The sequence below is a fragment of the Danio rerio genome, chromosome 19 (assembly GCF_049306965.1).
Source record: "Danio rerio strain Tuebingen ecotype United States chromosome 19, GRCz12tu, whole genome shotgun sequence".
NCBI classification, from domain to species: Eukaryota; Metazoa; Chordata; class Actinopteri; order Cypriniformes; family Danionidae; genus Danio; species Danio rerio.
Genome location: NC_133194.1, coordinates 33,467,453 through 33,488,707, shown reverse-complemented (window position 1 = coordinate 33,488,707; position 21,255 = coordinate 33,467,453). Strand labels below are relative to the sequence as shown.

At 34.7% G+C, this 21,255-nt stretch overlaps 2 protein-coding genes across 12 annotated transcripts in view; both read left to right on the top strand.

Annotated features, from left to right (window-relative positions):
* bzw2 (basic leucine zipper and W2 domains 2) overlaps nt 1–12,629 on the top strand; it is a 33,711-nt gene extending 21,082 nt beyond the window's left edge. For 7 of the 11 annotated variants that reach the window (XM_005159605.5, XM_068215051.2, NM_200918.1 and 4 more), the window contains 9 exon segments: nt 1,462–1,565; nt 2,518–2,583; nt 2,750–2,885; nt 3,504–3,613; nt 5,805–5,975; nt 6,890–7,036; nt 9,378–9,516; nt 12,051–12,173; nt 12,255–12,629. In XM_005159605.5, coding sequence (XP_005159662.1) covers nt 1,462–1,565; nt 2,518–2,583; nt 2,750–2,885; nt 3,504–3,613; nt 5,805–5,975; nt 6,890–7,036; nt 9,378–9,516; nt 12,051–12,173; nt 12,255–12,283 — 1,025 coding nt within the window. In that variant the 3' untranslated portion in view covers nt 12,284–12,629. 11 annotated transcript variants of the gene reach the window in all.
* Nucleotides 12,630–15,070: 2,441 nt separating this feature from the next.
* rbbp4 (retinoblastoma binding protein 4) lies at nt 15,071–21,202 on the top strand. Its single transcript, NM_212595.1, is given in 12 exon segments — nt 15,071–15,239; nt 15,841–15,988; nt 17,231–17,376; nt 17,470–17,643; nt 17,861–17,976; nt 19,329–19,489; nt 19,608–19,734; nt 19,839–19,916; nt 19,998–20,074; nt 20,180–20,237; nt 20,334–20,444; nt 20,560–21,202. Coding segments are annotated over 12 exon segments (1,275 nt in total). The 5' UTR covers nt 15,071–15,223; the 3' UTR covers nt 20,623–21,202.
* Nucleotides 21,203–21,255: the final 53 nt, after the last annotated feature.

The following is a 21,255-nucleotide window of genomic DNA, read 5'->3' as shown; positions in this document are numbered from 1 at the left end:
TTTCCCTTTTAACAGTAGTGATATTTACAGGGTCATGTTGTCAATGAGTAAAGGACTTATTTTGTTATTTGCACAACACCAAATAAATATCACCAAACTCAATATGTTGTGATTCAATATGTTTGCCTCACCTAGCTATCTCTATATGGACATTTCTTGCATGATTTTTTGGAAAAACTATATTAATCCTGCCGCTTAGTTTTGTGGAAACTGAATGGTAAATGGTACTATATCACATTTCACAAAGTAACGTTAGGCCCAATAATAATCTGCTCAAAGAATTTTTAAGACGAAAGCTTATTTTCAAATCTCGAGCTCTTGAAAGTGGTGTATAAGCATCGCTTTTTGTCCAGTCTATCTCAAAGAAAACTGATTTCAGCTTTGCGTTTCCAGGAACGGTTGCTTCACGCATGGAAACAGGAGCGTGCACACTTTTAAACACTTGCACACATCGCGCGACACTAAAGGATAGACTGTGTCTCACCGTGCACGTGATCCTACTTTCATTCTGTATTCACCTGCTTTGTTTTACTCACGTGAACAGTTGTTTTTTTTAGTCGTGTTTTTATTGTCGAACCCTACATTTAAAAAAAAACTGCAGTTTAAAAATTATTTTCAACCAGCCAAAGTGTCTAGTGGGAGTGTCTGTCTAACCCGCCACAGCTGAAATCTACCCACATTTGACAGGTTGGCGGATGTTAATGTCAAGCCCTGTTTACAAGCACCAAATCGTTCTCAATAAAATAAAAAAAGAGAGTTTTTAACTGTGTTTTCAATCAAATAAATGTAGTTTAGAAAGTATGGCTATTAATAATTCAGCATTAACTCATGCATAAATGACATTTTAAACCACATTTACTAGAAAAGAGTTATTTTAACAAGTAGTAATATTTCACAATTTTTTTTTTTAAACTCCTTATTTTTTATTTAAAAAATGCAGCATTAAATCGCTGGAATAAACTCTATTTTAAACTACATCCATAAAAAAACATGTATTTTAACCAGTAATGATCAAATAAATGCAATTTATAGATTAATAGTACTAAAAGTTCTGCAGTAAATTGCAGGAATAAATTGCATTTTTAACTACATTCCCATACAAAACACTTATTTTAACTAGTAATAATATTTCCAATTTTTGCTGTATTTTCAATCAAATGAATGCAGTAATGATACAACAAATTCAGCATTGCATCTCCAGAATAAATTACATTAAACTACATGCACTCAGAAAACAATTATTTTAATTTTATTTTATTTTAATTATTTTAAATAACTTTTAAAAAAATCTTACGAATATTTTACGAATATTTTACGACCAGTAATGTAGTTACTGTAATGTGCGCTCATGTCAGTTATGAGTGTACAGCAGGTACTTCCTCAGTAGGGGTTAACAATGACAGCTCTGTGCTCTCAGAGGATTTACAGCATTAACCTCTAACCTCACTTTCCCGCTTTCAGCTCCCGGAGGAACACGCATTGACGACGCGGACAAGACCAAGGTGACGCAGCACTGTGTGTTCAACGCGGAGGAAAACCACACCACTATTCGCAGCTATGCTCAGGTGAACGTCCCATTTGGCTTTTTCCCCATCGTTGTATATGAAAAATAAGCAGCTGGTATCAAAGTGGCAGAGAAGTGGAGGAATCCAGTTACAAAATTGCATTAAATGTACTTAGTCCCCAAATCCTCACTATAGAAGCAGTATGACTCTCATACTGTGTCATTTCAAGATAATCGCATGGATTACAATGACTCCTCATCAACAGCCACTAAATGTCTGCATCTCCAGAATTCAGTTTTTTTGTAATTTTGTCATGTTGAATTAACTAGCAATTAATGTAGTAGCTATTGTTTGATTTAAATGTTAATTATGCTGTTATAATTTTTTTAACCTGTGGCATATGCTTGGGGCACATTTGAGTTATTTATAATAATAATTATAATAATTAATATAATTATAATAATAACAATGTTCTTACCAAACATTTTACTATTTTTATATTGCTTATTGTTATTATTATTATTATTATTATTATTATTATTATTATTATTATTATTATTATTTCTATTAGTATTGCATTATGTCATTCATTTATTTTCATTTATATAGTCCCTTTATTAATCTGGGGTCGCCACAGCAGAATGAACCGCCAACTTATCCAGCCAAAATATTTACATATATACAATATATATGTGTGTGTGTGTGTGTGTGTATGTGTGTGTTTGTATGTATGTATATATATATATATATATATATATGAAATAAATAATTTATTAATAAAACAAATGTACACAATTCACACATTTATTATGAAATACAAAGTATTTTGGGATGCAATTAATAGTAATTAATCGTTGCCTGATACTAAATAATAGTAGTAGTGTTGTTGATGTTGTTTTGTTTTATTAATGTATGCATTTTATATTATTCATGTATTTTTACACAAATATGTTATGAACCTTTATAAAACACCTAAAAACAGTGATAGATGTATGATTGTGTCTTTACGCAGGTGTTTAATAAACTTATCAGAAGGTACAAATATCTGGAGAAAGCCTTTGAAGAAGAAATCAAGAAGGTAATTATGTGCACATATTATCTAAAATATATTATCCAGAATACTGTGTCTACTGTAAATGGTGCCACTGCAGGACAAGCACGTGACAACAGTGGCTTCCATTTATATGCATTAGGCGGATATACTGTGAAATATGCTCTCATTCATATTTATTATCTTTGCCTAGCTTCTTCTGTTCCTGAAGGGCTTCACTGAGTCCGAGCAGACCAAACTAGCCATGCTAACAGGTGTCCTGTTGGCCAACGGCACACTGCCACCACCAATCCTCACCAGCCTCTTTAGCGATAATCTTGTCAAAGAAGGTTTGTGTGATCTTTATGAGGACTTTTTTTGCATGTTACTATTTAGGGCAAGTGACTGCAGGTGAACAGAGTAAAGAAATATCTAATATTATCTTCATAATTCACCAATTGATTTGTTATATTAAGAATTTCAAGCATTTTTTTATGTATGAATAAAGCATATAAATCATTTTTGTGTGCATTAAATTATGCATTATTTAAGTCAATATAAACTAAATTGCATACATTTCTAGCAAAATAATAGGAACACTAAATGAAGTCAGGTTCCAAAATATATATAAAATGTTAGTAAAGGCTAATAAAATAAAATCATGTATCAACATATCCCTCTGTAAAAACCTTTAGAATACAACTGAAAAAAAATAAAGTGAAGTTTGCTGCTGAAGTGAATATATATATTTCAATGCAGGAGATAAAAAGTATTGTATGTATTGTAATTATTGTAATTGAAATCCACCAACACAAATTTATCAAATCTGACAAAAGAAACACTTTAACGTCTTTGATTACTTTACATTAGATTAAAAAAAACTCACTGTAAAATTTATGATTTATGAAAAAGTAATGTTTAAAATATGATTACAGAGTCTGTACTTTCCGCCACTCTCTTCTTTGTAGGAATATCAGCCTCTTTTGCGGTGAAGATGTTTAAAGCTTGGATAGCAGAGAAGGACGCCAATGCTGTGACATCTGCTCTTAGAAAAGCCAACCTGGATAAGAAACTCCTGGTATGATGCTTACAGCTATTTATAATAATAAAGCAATTATAATACTCAGTTCATTAAACTCTTAAAAATTATGAATAGACGACAAACCATTATGTCGATAAATTATGTTTCCATGGAAAGGCTCATAACCTGCTTTTACACCTCTAAATTCACTCATAACCTTATAGGGATAGTTCACCAAAAAATGTTAATTTACTCATTATTTACTCACCCTCAAGTGGTCATAAACCTTATGAGTTTCTTTCATCTGTTAAACACAAAAGAAGATATTTTAAAGAATGCTGAAAACCTGTAGGCATTGGCGTCCATAGAGTGAAAAACAAATACTATGGAAGTCAATGGTTACAGGTTTCCAAAATTTTTCAAAGTATCTTGTTTAATTGGTTGAACCTTATAATTTATCTGCAGCGTCTTTCTAATGTATGCTAAATATAGTTTATAATTCACTTTTCCCCATACTACTAACTGTTTCAACTAACACGGTACACTGTAAAAAAATGTTCAGTTCCACATAATCGATTTGTTTTGGGACAACATGAAGAAATTAAGCTATCTTATGCCTAGTTCACACTAAAGGATTTTAAGCCTGATTTGAGCCCGATTTGGAAGTTAACGAGCTCGCCGACAGATCGGGCTGTGATCGGGAAGAAATCTGCGGGTGCTCGGCGCTCGCCGCTCTTTTTGTGTGAACGACTGAACAACGCATCAACGAGGCTCGCTGACGCGTCGCCGACACCTCGCAGACGGAAATCCAACATTCAGCATGCTAAATATTCCAGAGCAGTCGGCCGACTCAACCCCACGTGTGGTCAGATGTAGTGACGAGTTGCAGCCAATGAGAGAGCATATCAGCATGAGCCGCGTGCCTGTGTGTTCAGGAGCTCAGCAGAAACATCTGTGATTGGTCAGAATGGGCATCGGTGCACTCGCTTCATTCTGCGTTAGCACAGACATGAGAGTAGGCTATATTAACAGTGGAACTAGAATTCTGTAACTATTAGAATTACCATACTGCTCATTCTGACGGTTCTCATATAAAACGCCATATTGTCACAACATATTTACATTCAAAGCTATTATTGAGATATTAAAATTAAGCTTTGAATGTCTGGCATCATATTTAATGACACCATTACCCTAAAAATATAATCTTTTTTTTGGTAATGCAGCCTATAAATATGTAGTTAAGATACTAAAACACTTAAAGGTCTTGGCTTTCATTTCCACTTTCAAACAGGAGCTATTTAACAGCACAGAATATGCTGTTTTAAAGATATCTAAAGTAAATTGATGTTTTTGCCATCAGAAAGTTTTGTTTATGTTAGCAGGAAGTTGCCAGGCAAGAAAATGCACACATATTTAAAGTCACAGTGAAAAGTATTAGACATGCATGCAGTCATTTTGACCAATATGGTAATTTAAGGCAGAAATGCTCAGTTCTTTACTGTTTTGTAATAAAAAAAATAACAATGTCAGAAAGAAATACACTAATAGTTAGAAAACGGCAGGGTGTTATAAATATGTTAGTTTTATTTCAAAGAGTTATAAAATTACAAAAATTAAAAACTCTCTGTGTATCTATCCACTGGAACCTGCAGATGAGTGATTAATCCGCTGATAAATCAGCTGATTTGACGATGTTTTTAAATGCTTTCTCCAAAGCTTGAAACGCTGTCAGTGATGTCATCCGCAAACAAGCAGCCAATAGTGTTCAGCTTTTTTCTGACGACTCCTCCCTCAAAATTTCATTGGCTGTGGTTTGGTAGCTTGAATGAGCTGATGGGGGATGAGTTGTTGTCAGATCATGTAGTGTGTGACCCCCCTCTTGTGGATCGTTCACGGAGTGTTGCGTAGTGTGAACACCACAGAGATTAAAAGACACAAAGTCAGGTCATGTAGTGTGAACGGCACAGCGATCTGCTGATGTTTAAAATCCTGTAGTGTGAACTAGGCTTTAGTGGTTTTTACAAATTTAAGTGGACTTTAACATAAAACAATTACATTATCCCAAAAAACCTTCAAGAATTGTTGTTGTTTCCACTTGTTTTAAATAAGTAGTTTGAACAAACAACAAATGTCATTTTTTGCGAGTATGCTGGTCAGTCAATTGGTAGATCTCTACTGTACGTCTTAAGTAAATTATAGCTTCCTCTGATTTCTAATCTAGTAGTTGAATTTACTCTCACTGCAGGAACTCTTCCCTGCCAATAAGCAGAATGTGGAGCACTTCACAAAGTTCTTCACAGAGGCAGGACTAAAAGAGCTGTCAGACTTCCTGCGCACGCAGCAGACCCTGGGCACACGAAAAGAGCTACAGAAAGAGCTGCAGGAGCGCCTGTCGCAGCAGTGTCCCATCAGAGAGGTCAATCCTTCTCTTCACATTCATACTCTTGAAATATTACACACTAACCAGCCACTTTAATTGGTACAATTAGGGCGGCACAGTATATCAAGACTAAATAATATACAATAATACAGTTATATACAGCAATATACAGTTCAAGTCAGAATTATTAGCCCTCCTGAATTATTAACCCAACTGTTTATATTCTTTTAATGGAAAGAAGACTTTTTTTCAGCACATTTCTAAACATAATAGTTTTAATAACTCATTTCTAATAATCAATTTCTTTTATTTTTGCCATGATGACAGGAGATAATATTTTACAATTAATGACAATTAATGCTAATTGCGATTAGTAGTGATAATCGAGGAAAATGGCAAGAGCGAATGAGAATCAGATAATCTGAGTTTAAACATTCATAGTGTCTTAAAATCTAATGTTTACATCGTAATATTAGGTCAGAAAAATATTCATTGCCTGTTTATTTTAGTATGATCATTACATAAATAAATGATTAAAAATACAAATAAAAATAGCATTTTTCTTTGGAAATGTTTTATCCCAGGAAAAAATTGCATATTTAACAACAGTTAACAACAGCTTGTTAATGCAGATATATAATAAACCAATGTCATGTCAGCATAAACCACAGTTTCAGAGGAGTAATTATAATATACATTTTTTTCTTCTGGAGAAAGTCTCTTATTTTGGCTGAAATCAAAGCAGTTTTAAACTTTAGCATCTTGTTAAAATTATGCTGCAAACAACTGAGGCAGTTCTGAAGACAGAAGATGGTGCCAACCAGTAATGAATAGGTATACCTAATAAAGTGTCTAAAACACGTGAGGATCGGCTCTTCTTATTTTTGTTTTCTCCGGAAACCATCAGACATAAGTCTTATTTCATATGTTCGAATGTGAATTGTGTTCAGATCGTGGTGTACGTAAAGGAGGAGATGAAGAAGAATGATCTTCAGGAGCAGGCTGTGATTGGCTTACTGTGGACCTGCCTCATGAATGCCGTGGAGTGGAATAAGAAAGAGGAGCTGGTGACCGAACAAGCCCTCAAACACCTGAAGGTACACTGCAAACACACTGGCTTTATGTATTTCCATAAAAAGTGACTATTTACTTTGCTCAAGAAAGTGAGTAAACTCGTTGCCTTTAAAGCATCAAGTTGACTTTACTTAAAGTAATTCCGTTGTAACTTGGAACTGTTAAGTTGATTTCATTTTTTTTTTGTTCATAATCATGCACATTATTCAACATAGGCTCATTCTGAAAACGTAGCCCTATATACACTTCTGGAGATTGCAAATTATATAGCCAGAAGTATGGCTGCCTTTCGTCTTTAAAACGAACTGGGCGGTACTGACGGCATTCCTTTTTGTGCTTACCAGCTGACCGCCTACCTCCATATGGACGGCTTTCCTGTTGCTAGTTTGTCATGTAGCTTGCCAAGTACGTTGGCGAAGACGCAGAGAGAAGTTGACCACGACGATAGGGTTCGAGTTCGGCGACGAGCGATTCCAGAAAGCAGAAGTCAAAAACAGAAGCCAAAAAATAAAATAAACAAGTAAATAACAGAAGGAGAATGTGGTAAAATCTGAAAACGTGGTAAAAATCAGGTTAGGGCAACAGTGCTTTTGAAAACCTTATTAATTGGGGTTATGGAAGGAGGAGGGTGGGTCAGTCGATTGGTCAGTCAGTCATTCAGTCTGTCGTCAGCGGCCTCTGGTGGATTTAAGTGAGAACAGCAGGCGCCAATGGCACTCGCGAGAGAAATTTGAGATCTGAAAAAGCATACACAGCGTAAAGTAGCTCCTGGGGTGTATTTGGTGCTCTCCAGAAATGTATATAGCGGTACGTTTTCAGAATGAGCCTGGGTTGACATTATTTAAACAATTTACTTAACAACAAACACAATTACTTAACATAAGTCAGTGGGTTTACTTACTTTTTTAAAGTCTAGTCAACTAATCCTTCTAAAAGCAACAGGTCAACTCACATATTCTAATTAAACTAATCATTTTACACTGTATACACTCAATACTTTTTATTTATTTGCACTGTTTAATACTCTCTGTTTGTAGTATTTTAAATTGAAATCACTTCAGCAAGAATCAAAGCACATATTAAGATGACATTTAATTTCTATTTCCTTTAAATTTATGGCATTTGCGTTTTTGTATGAAATATACAGTAGGTCTTATTTTGCACATATTAATTCTATTTAAATGTTTAAATGAACTTCTGAAAGCTTTTGTTTATTTTATGTACATAAATAGGATTTTAACTTTGTTTGAATGACCCACATGTTAATTATTTGCATAAAGCATGCACAAACATTTGGCCCAACCTTTTCTTTTTAACCTTTGTGTGTATGTGTAATTTAATTTGATCCTATTTTTGTTGTTAATTGAGAATACATTTTAGTACAAAATTTAAATAATAAAATAAAAAAAATTTTAAATAAAAATTTCAAACACAAGTTAACTGAGGCACAATGTTTTATTTCTCATTTATTTATCTTGTGTGTTTGGTATTTGCAGGAATTTGTATTTGCTCTTTTTAATTTGAACTACTTCTTCACAGTCAGGTTATAATTATTTTCATTATGTTTTTTATTAGCTTAATACTAATATTGGTCACACTTTATTTTATGTACACATACCATTAGCAAACCATTTACTAAGCCCAATTAACCACTAAGTTGCTGCTTATTATTAGTTAGCAAGTTAGTTCTTGGGTTTATCTATTTTGTTGGATTAGCGACATAAAATAAGTTCATATTTTAAAGGTGCTAAAAAACAGTTAATAAGTCTTAATAATAGGCAGGTAATAAGCCAATAGTAAATGGTGTAAGGTGTTACTTAAACTAATATGTTACCCTAAGATGTCATGCAAATGTTTATAAAATCATTGACTAATAACATGACAGCAAATAACTGACACATTATGAACCACATATTAATCTACTTTTCAGAATGTCTGTGGCATTAATTTTTTTCTCAGTCTTCATGATATGTAGATCTACAAATAAAGAATTAACGTGCCGTCTGATATTTTCTTCTAAAATTAGCGTTTTTCTCAACCTCCTATGTTTATGTTCAGTTATTTCATTTTAAAGGCAATGGAAATATCTTTTTTTTTTGCTATAAAAGTGGATTTACTCAACATGCACACAAGCTTTGAAGCTCAGAAATTGCATCAGAACTCTTCTTGTAGTTGTAATTTAGTGTCATAACACAGTTCATGAGTTCCAAAGACTTCACCCAGTGTAAACGCTCCTTTAGTGTAATATAGTGACTTATACGACATTCATTTATTCATTGTGTGATTTTTGACGGTTTTTAACTGACTGTATGTTACTGTTAAAAATTTTCAACTGATCAATGGTGATTATTTGTCCTCTTTTAGCACTATGCACCTCTCCTGGCTGTGTTCAGTACTCAGGGTCAATCAGAGCTGGTGTTACTGCTCAAGATTCAGGAGTACTGCTATGATAACATCCACTTCATGAAGTCCTTCTCCAAAATAGTGGTGCTCTTCTACAAAGGTATACCATCTCCCACCTGATCAGTGCTTTTAATGATATCTTAGAGGTAAGGTTGTGTGATGTTACCAAAATAGATCATGTTAAATATTTCAAATCAGTCAAAATTGACACATATCACAATACATGTCAAATCTCTGTTTTCAAGTATGAAGGCAGATGTTTAGCTTCTGAGAGTTGTATAAACCAGATAGTTAATTTTTCATTTAAACTACTTTTATTGTCAAATGTGGATAACATTTCAACCAATATTTATATGATAATACAATCAGTGCAATATTTGTAAAGATAAATATTTTTTCTTAACAAAATATCTTAACTGAGATTAATTGATACTTTTTAATTTCTTAGTTTTTGCATATTCTGTTGGTTGATATCAATCATAAAACAGATTTTTTTTCTCTTCTTGAAAACACAATGTAGAAGTAAATTTATGTTCAATAACATTTGTAAAAATTTATTTAGATTCTAAAATTAGACATTGTCATGTTATCATATAGCAACTCATTACATTTCAGAAATGCAAAACAATATCAAGTTTACATTACAAAAATAAGAAAAACACTAGCTGGAAATACATTTAAGTATAAATATAAATGTACAGATGTTAAATTAGATTGATTTACTCGGTTTATAACTTCAATACATGTCTACATTCATAATATCATAATATGTATCTCCCAGTTCTGCAATAAAACATGTTATCCATAAGTATTATATTCATCAACATTCATCAAACAAGTTATTGTTTCATTGAGGGAAGGTTATATTGTGAATAATTATCATTATTACATGGCCCTCATGAATACTTTATCCTGATTGGTTAATCATGACATTCCATGGTATGTTATTCCCAGATAATAACTGAATTAACTAATAACGCAGGCTTTTTTATTATTATTAACAAGAACCAACATGTACACTTTTCTTATACAACAAGATCACTTTACATTCCCTAAAAAGAATGGAATAAATGAGAAAAAACAAAATTAAATTTAAAAAATATAAAAAACACAGAGATTTAAGTAATTTTATTTTTAGAGGATAGTGGGAAAATAAGAACAATAAGACAATCTGTAATTTTCCTATGTTGTACTGAATACTGTAATGTATTGTCATGTTAAACAATTTTTTTTAAAGAAATAAATAAATGAACACAGAGGAAAGGGTACATAATTATCAAATTACATACAAATATATTACAGACAATTTTACAATTTTAGTTATTATTAAGAGTTGTTAAATGCACTTTTACTACAGGAAATACATATATACAAAAAATTTCATGCAATTTTTTTTACTTCTTTTCTAGCATCATTAAGAGAGGTTTGCTTTTTCAAATATGTATGCAAAATTTACATAATAGTAAAAAAAAGTTTATAATAAAAAAGGCATCTTTTAAAGAGTGATCCTTAACACAATAACCCAAAATCACATGTTTATAAGAAAATGAAAAAGATTTAAAAATATTATGAGCAATAAAAGCTTCAACATTAATCCACAAAAGTTGAATATATTAGCAAGACCAAAATAAATGTGTAATAGTTTCATTAAAGCTTTCACAAAAACAGCATTCTGATTTGATATCAATTTAAAAATTTTGTAGAAATATTTTTGTGGGATAAACTCTATAAAGTAATTTAAATAATATTTCTTTTGCCTTATTTATTAAAAAAATGAGGTAATGACCATACTTGAATCCAGTTTACTTAATTAAAAATATTGTTCCAGTAAAAAACAACATATGGTATAGACAGATTTTCTTTTAAGATTAAAGATATAATTTTGTGATTATTAGACTTAAATCCAGAGAAACCGATAAAACTGACTGAGGTCTGTTCAGGTATTGCCCCCACTAGTATTGTAAATTCCTCTAATGTAATAGGAATTTTGTATCTTGTGATAAATTGTGTAAATAACACAGGCTTATACAGGTACTTTGAATCATCTTGCCTATTAGTTAATATAATATAATGTAATATAATATAATATAATATAATATAATATAATATAATATAATATAATATAATATAATATAATATAATATAATATAATATAATATAATATAATTAGGATTTTTTGTCACACCACTGTTTTTGACTGTTTGGCGCCATCTGGTGACTGAATAATGAAACAAGTAGGTTAGTGAAGACTTCAGTACAGTCGTTGTTTTTTCTGCAGGCTTTGCATTTATTAAAGACTTTTTAAAGACCATTTTCTGTGGCAAGTCGTGTCTACACTTTTCAAAAGGTACACATTTGTTCCTAAAGGCTTCATATTGGTAGCTGAAAAGTACAATAGTGTACCTCCTGAGTTAACATATACCCTTGAGGTACCAAAGTGGAGTGCACATTTTGAAATGATACTGCCTCAGTAACAGCTTTCATACCTTTATTTCTGAGAGTGCAGCTGGTTGCTTTTACAGAATAAAGCCCCTTAGCCTTATACAACAGTTGATAAGCCTGGTGGGGTTTAAACGGCAAGAACAACCAGTTATATGAACATTATTCCTAGCTCATGTCTGTTTCTCCTTCCAGCTGATGTGGTCAGTGAGGAGGCCATTATGAAATGGTACAAAGATGCGCATGCTGCCAAAGGAAAAAGTGTATTTCTGGAGCAAATGAAGAAATTTGTGGAGTGGCTTCAGAATGCGGAGGAAGGTGAGGAGCTTGATATAAATACCCTCTGGTATAACGAAAAATGTTAATCTCAAACATATATTCCTTTATTCTCTCCCACAGAGTCTGAGTCTGAGGGGGAAGAAGACTGAGGATCCTGAGGATGTTGTGGGTTTTACACTGTCAGCTCTCTGTGACCAGCTTTTTAGTGCACATTTAGGCTTTTTGTCATTACATTTGTGTCCAGAGGGACAAAGTCACATACACTGAAGCTCAATCCAGGGAAAAAAAGCTTCCGAGCTCTATGAAAAAATAGCGCAGGAGGCTACATGTAGACAGCCTTTAATAACAAACACTTTAACTTGGATTTTGTATTAATGCCATTCAGGTACACATCCGTTTCCTGCAGTTGATTTTCAAATGAACAAACACGTGTATATGTCGTATGGGACTGCTTTGAAACTTTTTATGAATAAAAGGTGTTTTATATGTACTCTACGTCAGGGATTTGCCTCTTTTATTTTGTCTTTTTATTTAGAAATCATTTTGGATAAAAGTGTGAATAAAAAGTTTGGATAAAAATAAATGTGAAGGTCTTTTTCAGACTTCTGAGTCCTGTATAGGATTTTTTTTATCTTTAGAGACTAGATATACGATAGGATTTGGATTAGTGTGTTTTATTTGATTGTAGAGTTGGTTCATTTGGGAGAGAAATCATTTACCTTTGCATTTTGTTGGCACTGGACAGAAACAAAAATCTCAACATGACCAATTATATTTTGCTTGCAAAAAGACAAACAAAACAAAATGTAATGCTTTTGGAAACGGCTTTGAGAGATTAATAGTAATAATTCCTTACATTTATATAGTGCTTTTCTCAACACTCAAAGCATTTTACACATTAGGGGGAATCTCCTCATCCACTACCAGAGTGCAGCATCCTCCTGGAACTCTTGTGCCAGACCGCACACCAACTGGTTGGTGGAGATGAGACAGTGTGATGAAGCCAATTGTGAAATGAGTATGGTTAGGAGGCCATGATAGACAGAGGCCAGTAGGCAAATTTGGCCAGGATGCCAGGGTTACACCCCTACTCTTTTTCTAAGGACATCCTGGGATTTTTAATAACCACAGGACCTCTGTCTTATTCGAAAGACTGCGCCAGCTACATTTCTATCCACCTATTTTTATGCACCTTTTGGATATGCGCATAAAAAAGTTGATGGAAATAACAAAATGCGCATACATTTTAAAAATGTGCATAAAAACATATGTGCATAACTGAGTAGGATAAACTTTTTATTTGATAAGAAAAGATGCTCATAAACTACAATGGAAACCCTTACCGAACAAATTCCAGTATGTGCATTTTAAAAAAGTCATATGATCAGTTATAAGAGATCAAGTGATTTTGAAATGCATGTGAATGGACAAGCCAGCAAACTGAGCACACTGTAAAACATCTGAACTGTTGTTTTTTTCATTCTTAAATGTCTTAACCATTTCAGTATTCGTGTTATTATATTATTAATGACCTATAGAATTGTGAAGAGCATCTGAGCTCCGCGTCTCATGCCTTCAAATGCCACCACTTGTTTATTGTGTGTCTGCGTCTTATGAGGTGCAAGTCATTTATTAAATAAGGAAAAGATTCATGCAACTTCTCTTACTGCATCAATTTCTGTTTTTACTGTTGACATTTAGAACCAATTAATCAGGAAGTGACCTTTTTTTCTCTTTGATTCATTGGATGGAAACATTGCTTTCTTCACACATATTTTATGCGCTATTCCAGTTTTGCGCATAAAGTTTTTTCACATTTTTAGATGGAAACTGAGCTACTGAGCAGTATTGAGTCCCCTTCACTAAACTAGGGAATTAGTACCCACACAGACCACAAGTTGAGTGCCCCCTGCAGGCCTCACTTACACAACTTCTGGCAGCAACCTAACTTTCCCATGTAATCTCCCATCCAGGTACTGACCGGGCATAGCCCTGCTTAGCTTCTGTGAGAGTTGCAGAGAGCTAGCTGCTGGCTGATAAGAGATAAAGGACATTACTATGAATTACACCATTACAAATGTACTAAATAGTTGTATGTTAAATCAGTGATTATAATTAAGAGTATAATTAATGGTGAAATTAGGACAAGAGAATACATCTTGCAACCATTATGAACTAAATAAATAAAATAAAATGAGAGAAATTATCTTAGTTATACTATCAAAGTATAAACTGATACCAGGGGTAAAAAAAGAAATATATAGTTAAGATAATTATTAAAAAAAAACATTTATTTAATCAAATGAAATTGGCATAATGCTATATATATATATATATATATATATATATATATATATATATATATATATATATATATATATATATATATATATATATATATATATAGCTGTTCTCTTTCTATTGTTACACAGTGTAGTACCATATTTTTTAATCTCCTTTATAAAATGTTCACAATTTGGCTTAGCTTTGCCCCATTTCTTGACATGAATATTGTATTTTACAAGTAATTTTATTAGTTGTATAAGATAATAGGTTGTACTTTTTGAATCAATTCCATCTTTTACTAAATCAAACATGACATCCTATAATCCAATTTGTATTAGTGTACCAAATGTCCTTGAAATATGAAACATCAATCCAAAATAATCTTGAGTATTGAGAAAGAGTAACAGATTCTTTAACAATGCCACAAAAATCGCAAGAGTTTTCTCTGTCCACTTCAAACCGCTGAAATAACATAAAAATCTGTGTTAAATTTGAAAAGATACCTGTCTTAGTTTATCCTATCGCTTTTAAACATGACGAAGACGTTGACAGGTTTCCTAATGTCTCGTGGCGCCAACAGAGGGCGGTATAGCGGTTTTGGCGCGTGATTCTTCTCCCCGGCAGAAAAAGCCGCTCTTCTTCTGCTCTCCGCTCATTGGTGGCGCGTTCTCGGCTCTGTCTGTCAGAGTTGGCGCGAACGTGCACGCCGGCGCGAGACAAAGAGCATCCCGCACTGCCGTGGAAACTACACCGGCAACTGCTATCGGTTCCGTTAACGAGCGAAACCCGTCTGTGGAGTCGTTATGGCTGATAAAGAAGGTTAGTATGGTTTCAGGGTGCTTATTTTAGCGAAAGCCGGTTAAACGAAGCCGGTAGCGGCGGCTGAGGGGTTTGTTGGTGTGAATTGAGCGCAGGCCGAATCCCGCCATAACGACACAGTCTTGCTACATCAATACAATTCACACTCTACAGTTTATTATGGACACAATCTACCATTAAACGTCATATTTTATGATGTGGACATGTTGGAAGTATCTAGGAAGTTAAGCCGTTTAGTTAAGTTAGTGGCGAATTAGCTTCGGCTAGTTTGTTTGGCTTGTGACCAACGTTAGTGACAATTCATGGGATGCGCCGCTGTTTCTTGTAGCCTTATTTTATTTAGTCATTGTGTCTGATAATAAGTGCTAAATATTAGACTGAATTTCATTAAAGTCGTTTAAAAGAGGTTAATAACAATGTTGATAAAACTGTACAGTAGTCAGTGTATTACCGCCTTGCTGTGAGTATGGAGTTAAGAACATTAACGTTAGGCAGAATTAAGAAAAAAAAAGTTTCTGAAACCTTAAGTTCTAGCTCTAATAAGTCTTTGAAAGCGTGATGACAGATCTCATATTGTTTTCCCGCCCCTTTTTTGTTACAGCTGCATTTGATGACGCGGTGGAGGAGAGGGTGATAAATGAAGAATATAAAATATGGAAGAAAAACACTCCGTTTCTTTACGATCTGGTGATGACCCACGCGCTTGAGTGGCCCAGTCTGACTGCTCAGTGGTTGCCAGATGTCACCAGGTAATACATGCACACCTTGGACATCTTTTTTAAGTTAGCAATTAGTTTCATATTTGATTAATCTGTCGGTTTATTTCTGTGAGCAAAAAAGAGACAACTTAATGCTATATTTACCATTAATAATGATAAACAAAAGTTTAAAGTGACAGTTATTTGCAAAAACAGCATAAAATATCATAAAACATTATTAATAATTGTCGTGCTCAATAGTTCAGTTTCACTTTGTAAAGAAATGTAAGTCTGTACACAAGTCCTGTAGCCTACTCTTATTGTTTTGGTTGCCAAATCATTTCACACACTGCGTGACTGAACACACAATACATGCGCCTGAAATCTGTATTATTTTTGTGTTATCTGTATTATACAATTTTACTTAAATTCAAAATCTTGATTATTTGAACATTTTAACTCGATTACGATTAATGAACTTTTAAAAAAAAAATTTAATGAATTTATTTCTTGCTCTTTCTATGCCACCCACGCTTGTCAACTCTACCAAGCCAACCAATCACAGAGCTTCTACTATGCGTTGTTACGCTGTGTAGTTAATTTTTTTTTTGAGAAGTCAGCATCGGCGAGGGGTATGTGACCATGTGAAGGGTGCGCCATACCATACGCTGTGCTCGGCTCAGAAATGTAAACAGAGCGGGGTCACTTGACTCCACATGCATTAAGGAAAAAAATTTGATTGTTTGTAGGTTCTGAATGTCGATTTTGATTAATTGCCCAGGCCTAGTCTGTATTTTCACAATTATGTTTTTGTAATTTACACTTTAAACAGACAATAAAGGTATTTCTAATTTTCAAAAATAAGCTATTTGAAACATGCTGTCAAATGTTAGCATTTTCAGGCCCCAAAAATGCTGTAGTGTAAATGAACTCGGAATTTGATAGTTTAGCATTTTTAGTTGAATATTGTCTTGTTAATGATTCCCTTCTATTATCATTTGTTGTTTTACTGTTTCTATTATACAAATATGCTTTTGTTTGTTACAGCTCCTCCAAGGTGCTTGCTTTTTGTCAGGATACAAAAGGATTTAAAATTTTTTTAAATTCATTTTTTTTTATTTTTGATTTTGTTTAGCTGTTGCTTAGACCTACTATGAAATGTTTTATTTAGTAGAGTAGATTGGGGATTTTTCTTTTAACCTTTATTTCACTTTTAAACTTTACAATGTCATATTGGTGATTATTGTCTGGTTTAATAATAAAGTACAAGCACACATCTCATCATTTTCACAGGCCTGAAGGGAAGGATTTTAGTGTGCATCGTCTGGTTCTTGGCACACACACCTCTGATGAGCAGAATCACCTGGTTATTGCCAGTGTTCAGCTGCCCAATGATGATGCCCAGTTTGATGCTTCACATTATGATAGTGAAAAAGGAGGTGAGTGGCTTGTGTGTGAATCATAAAAAGCTAAATGCATCTCTACTGATGTTTGAATGACAAATCACATATTTATTTTCCCTCTGTTCACAGAATTTGGTGGTTTTGGCTCAGTAAGTGGCAAGATAGAGATTGAGATCAAGATTAATCATGAAGGAGAGGTTAACAGGGCTCGCTACATGCCACAGAACCCCTGCATCATTGCCACAAAGACGCCAACTAGTGACGTGCTGGTCTTTGACTACACCAAACACCCCTCCAAACCAGGTATGAAATTTTTTTTTGGGATATTTTTTTTATACTATCTAAAGCATTGCTACAAAAAATCTGCTAGCTGTATATTGTTCTTATTTGATAAAGAAGATCCTTAACTCTTAATCCTTCAACTTCGTTGCAAAGAAGTCAGTTGTGTAAAGGTGTCAAATTTTTTTTATTTCCTCAACTTGGGTATATGCTATTTGTCCTTTCTCTTATGCACCTACAGACCCCTCTGGAGAGTGCACTCCTGATCTGCGTCTTAGGGGGCATCAGAAAGAAGGTTATGGTCTGTCCTGGAACCCCAACCTTAGTGGCTGCCTGCTGAGTGCATCAGATGATCATGTAAGACACTTGCGGAACCACTAACATTGACCTAATTACAGCTTCAAGGTCGATTTATGCTTCTGCGTCTATTGATCGGCGTGACCCTTGGCGCCTGCCTTGCGCTTAGGCGTTCATTTATAGTTCTGCGAGTTGTTTGTGTTGCTCTGCGATAACACTTCCGAGAAGTGGAGCTCGCTGGAGCTCAGCTCTGGTCAAATGGCTCTGCAGCGAGCAGTGTCTTAGGGCCTACTCACACTATGCCATCCGTACTGTGCCCAGGCCCGTTTCTCGGATCGTTTGAGAAGTGTGAGTGCGCTGAATCGGGCTCAAGCACGGCTCCTCACTTCACGACAGCTGCGCGCCTTCAGCAGACCTCCTCATTCCTGCAGCACGAGAGCTTTATGATTGTTTATGAGCGCCAAAAGTGGCGAAATATCTGACTGGGTGTCATCCGCATCCCTAAGGACTGTTTGGCGAAATATTTGACGGCATATCAAACGACTGAAACGATATAACTAGAGAAATCTCCACTGTGCTGCTGAGTGAGAGAGCGCTTCTCACTGAACAGCCCAGCAGCGATGACGTAAGTGTGCCGAAGCCCTTTTGTGGTGTGAGCGCGGGCCGTCGGGGGAGACGGGAGCGGGGACAAGCGTGCTTTGGCCCGGTTCGAGTACGGCCTTAGTTCCTTTGCGGGTGTTTTGTTTTTTCTGAGCACCACCTTAATGTACAAGTAGCTAAAACTTGCTCATTCTGAGGCTGTAATCGGCGAATGTGCAACTTTATTCATAAGATAAACAAAAGTTTCCATCTGCAGCTACTTCATGGGACTCGATACTTGTAAACACTCGCTTTATCGGGCTCGTGGCTATCACCACCGCCCACACTCATCGCAGCTACCAAGCTGTTCAATTGCAGAGCTTGAACTATGCGTCGTTGCGACTTGTAGTTACAGATGTGTGCATCGACATTAGCCACGGTGGGGGCTATGTGACCACATAAAGGCTGCGCCAAATCATACACATGTGCTTTAGGCAGAAGTATAATAAAATAAAATAAGCCTCAAGTCATCATATAATTGTGCAAATAGGTGTTACTTAGCGATAAATTTATGTATAATTAAAACTTAATTGAACATTTACTTTAAATCTTTCATGCTTTTCATTGCATTTGCGTAGTCATTGTTTTTGTAGATAATAACTGTGCTCAGGTTTGATTTCTAGCCCCAGAAACACATTGTGGAGATTTACTTCCAAAATTCAAAAGTTTTTGTTTTAGGTTGAAAACTGGTGGCTTTTACTGATATTTAAAGCTTTTTAACGATCTTACTTTGCTTGTTCATGTGTTTCTCCTTTTTTTTCCTCTCTATGCAGACCATCTGTCTGTGGGACATCAGCACAGTGCCCAAGGAGGGAAAAATAGTGGATGCAAAAACTATTTTCACTGGTCACACTGCTGTAGTGGAGGATGTGTCCTGGCACCTGCTGCATGAGTCTCTCTTCGGGTCTGTTGCAGATGACCAAAAGCTTATGATGTAAGTGCTTTTTCCTCATGTTTGATCATATTACCTGTCTTTTTACACAAACAGAAAACAAGTTGGTGTTTTTTTTTTTTTTAAAGAGTATTTTATCTGTCATTTCCTCCCTCTTTAGCTGGGACACTCGTTCCAATAACACATCCAAACCTAGTCATGCAGTGGATGCCCACACTGCAGAGGTCAACTGTTTGTCCTTCAACCCTTACAGCGAGTTCATTCTGGCCACAGGTTCTGCTGACAAAGTGAGATCTGCATTCAGTATTTGCTGGTTTTGCACATGTGAGCACTCAATAAGTCTGCTACTTTATATAGACTTCTAAGATGTGCTTTTATTGCTCTGCCACAGACTGTTGCATTGTGGGATTTGCGAAACCTCAAGCTGAAACTTCACTCATTTGAGTCGCACAAAGATGAAATCTTCCAGGTATCAGCTCCCTTCCATCTGTGATTGCAGACGAAATGAAAGTTGACTGTGTGTGAAATCAATCTTTAAATGTGTCTACAGGTTCAGTGGTCACCCCATAATGAGACCATTCTGGCCTCCAGTGGAACAGACAGGAGACTTAATGTTTGGGATCTCAGGTGGGTTGTTGTTTTTATTTTGCTTACCTTTTGTAGCACTGGAGTTATGAACTTCTTTATAGTACTCTTACCTTATTGTTAAGAAGATTCTTTTATGTTCTTCAGTAAAATTGGTGAGGAACAGTCACCAGAAGATGCAGAAGATGGACCTCCAGAGCTGCTGGTGAGTTGTGGTGTTTGTTAAATTAATTGTGCACATCTATATTTAGATAAAGTCGTCATTAAAACTTTCTCTGTCTCGTGGCATTTTTGTTTGCAGTTTATCCATGGAGGCCATACAGCCAAGATTTCTGACTTTTCTTGGAATCCAAATGAACCATGGGTGATTTGCTCTGTATCTGAGGACAACATCATGCAAGTCTGGCAGATGGTGAGGACTTTTAAGCCATTCCCTATACATTTATTTGACACATTTGAAGAAAACATCTTGTATATTATAAAAAAAATTGAAAGCAAATTTTTATTTTATTTTATTTTTTTTTTAGGCGGAGAACATCTATAATGATGAGGACCCAGAGGGGGCAGCAGACACTGAGGTTCAGGGATAAAACCTTTCTTTACACCACTCAACTCTGGATAAGAAAAAAAATCTTCTAAAAACTGTCTGCACACAACTGAAGAACTTGCGTTCTCTCCCCTAAGTAATGGAGAAAGGAATTATTGACTATTACCCCACCAGGCATTTTTTACTATGTTAATAGAGTATTTTTCTAAGAAAAATGTCAGTTGTTCATTGGTCAATATCAGAATGTGAGACAAACGACTTTTCCCATCCTTTCCCACCAGTGTCTCTGAAGATTTCCTTGTGGTTTAAGTATACTTAAAGTATTACTTAATATCAGAAAAGTGTGTAGTATACAATGAGTGCAGTGGTACAATGGTGATGTTCAGTAGATTATTATTATTTTTTGTCCTAAAAGTGCATTTTCCATTTAAGGACCCATTTAATTACATGGCTAGATGTATTGATAACTTAAGCTCTTGTGTACTCTTTTTACTTTGAGCTTCATGTACCTGTCGGGTGATGTTCAACGTCTTTTTAATATTGTGACTTTTCAATGTCTTTCTCCTGTATGTCCATACTGTTGTACAGAGCATTATGAATAAACTGTTTTGTTGATAAATATTTTATAACTCCTGTTATGCAGCTTTGTAAGATTTCCTGAGATATATATATTTAT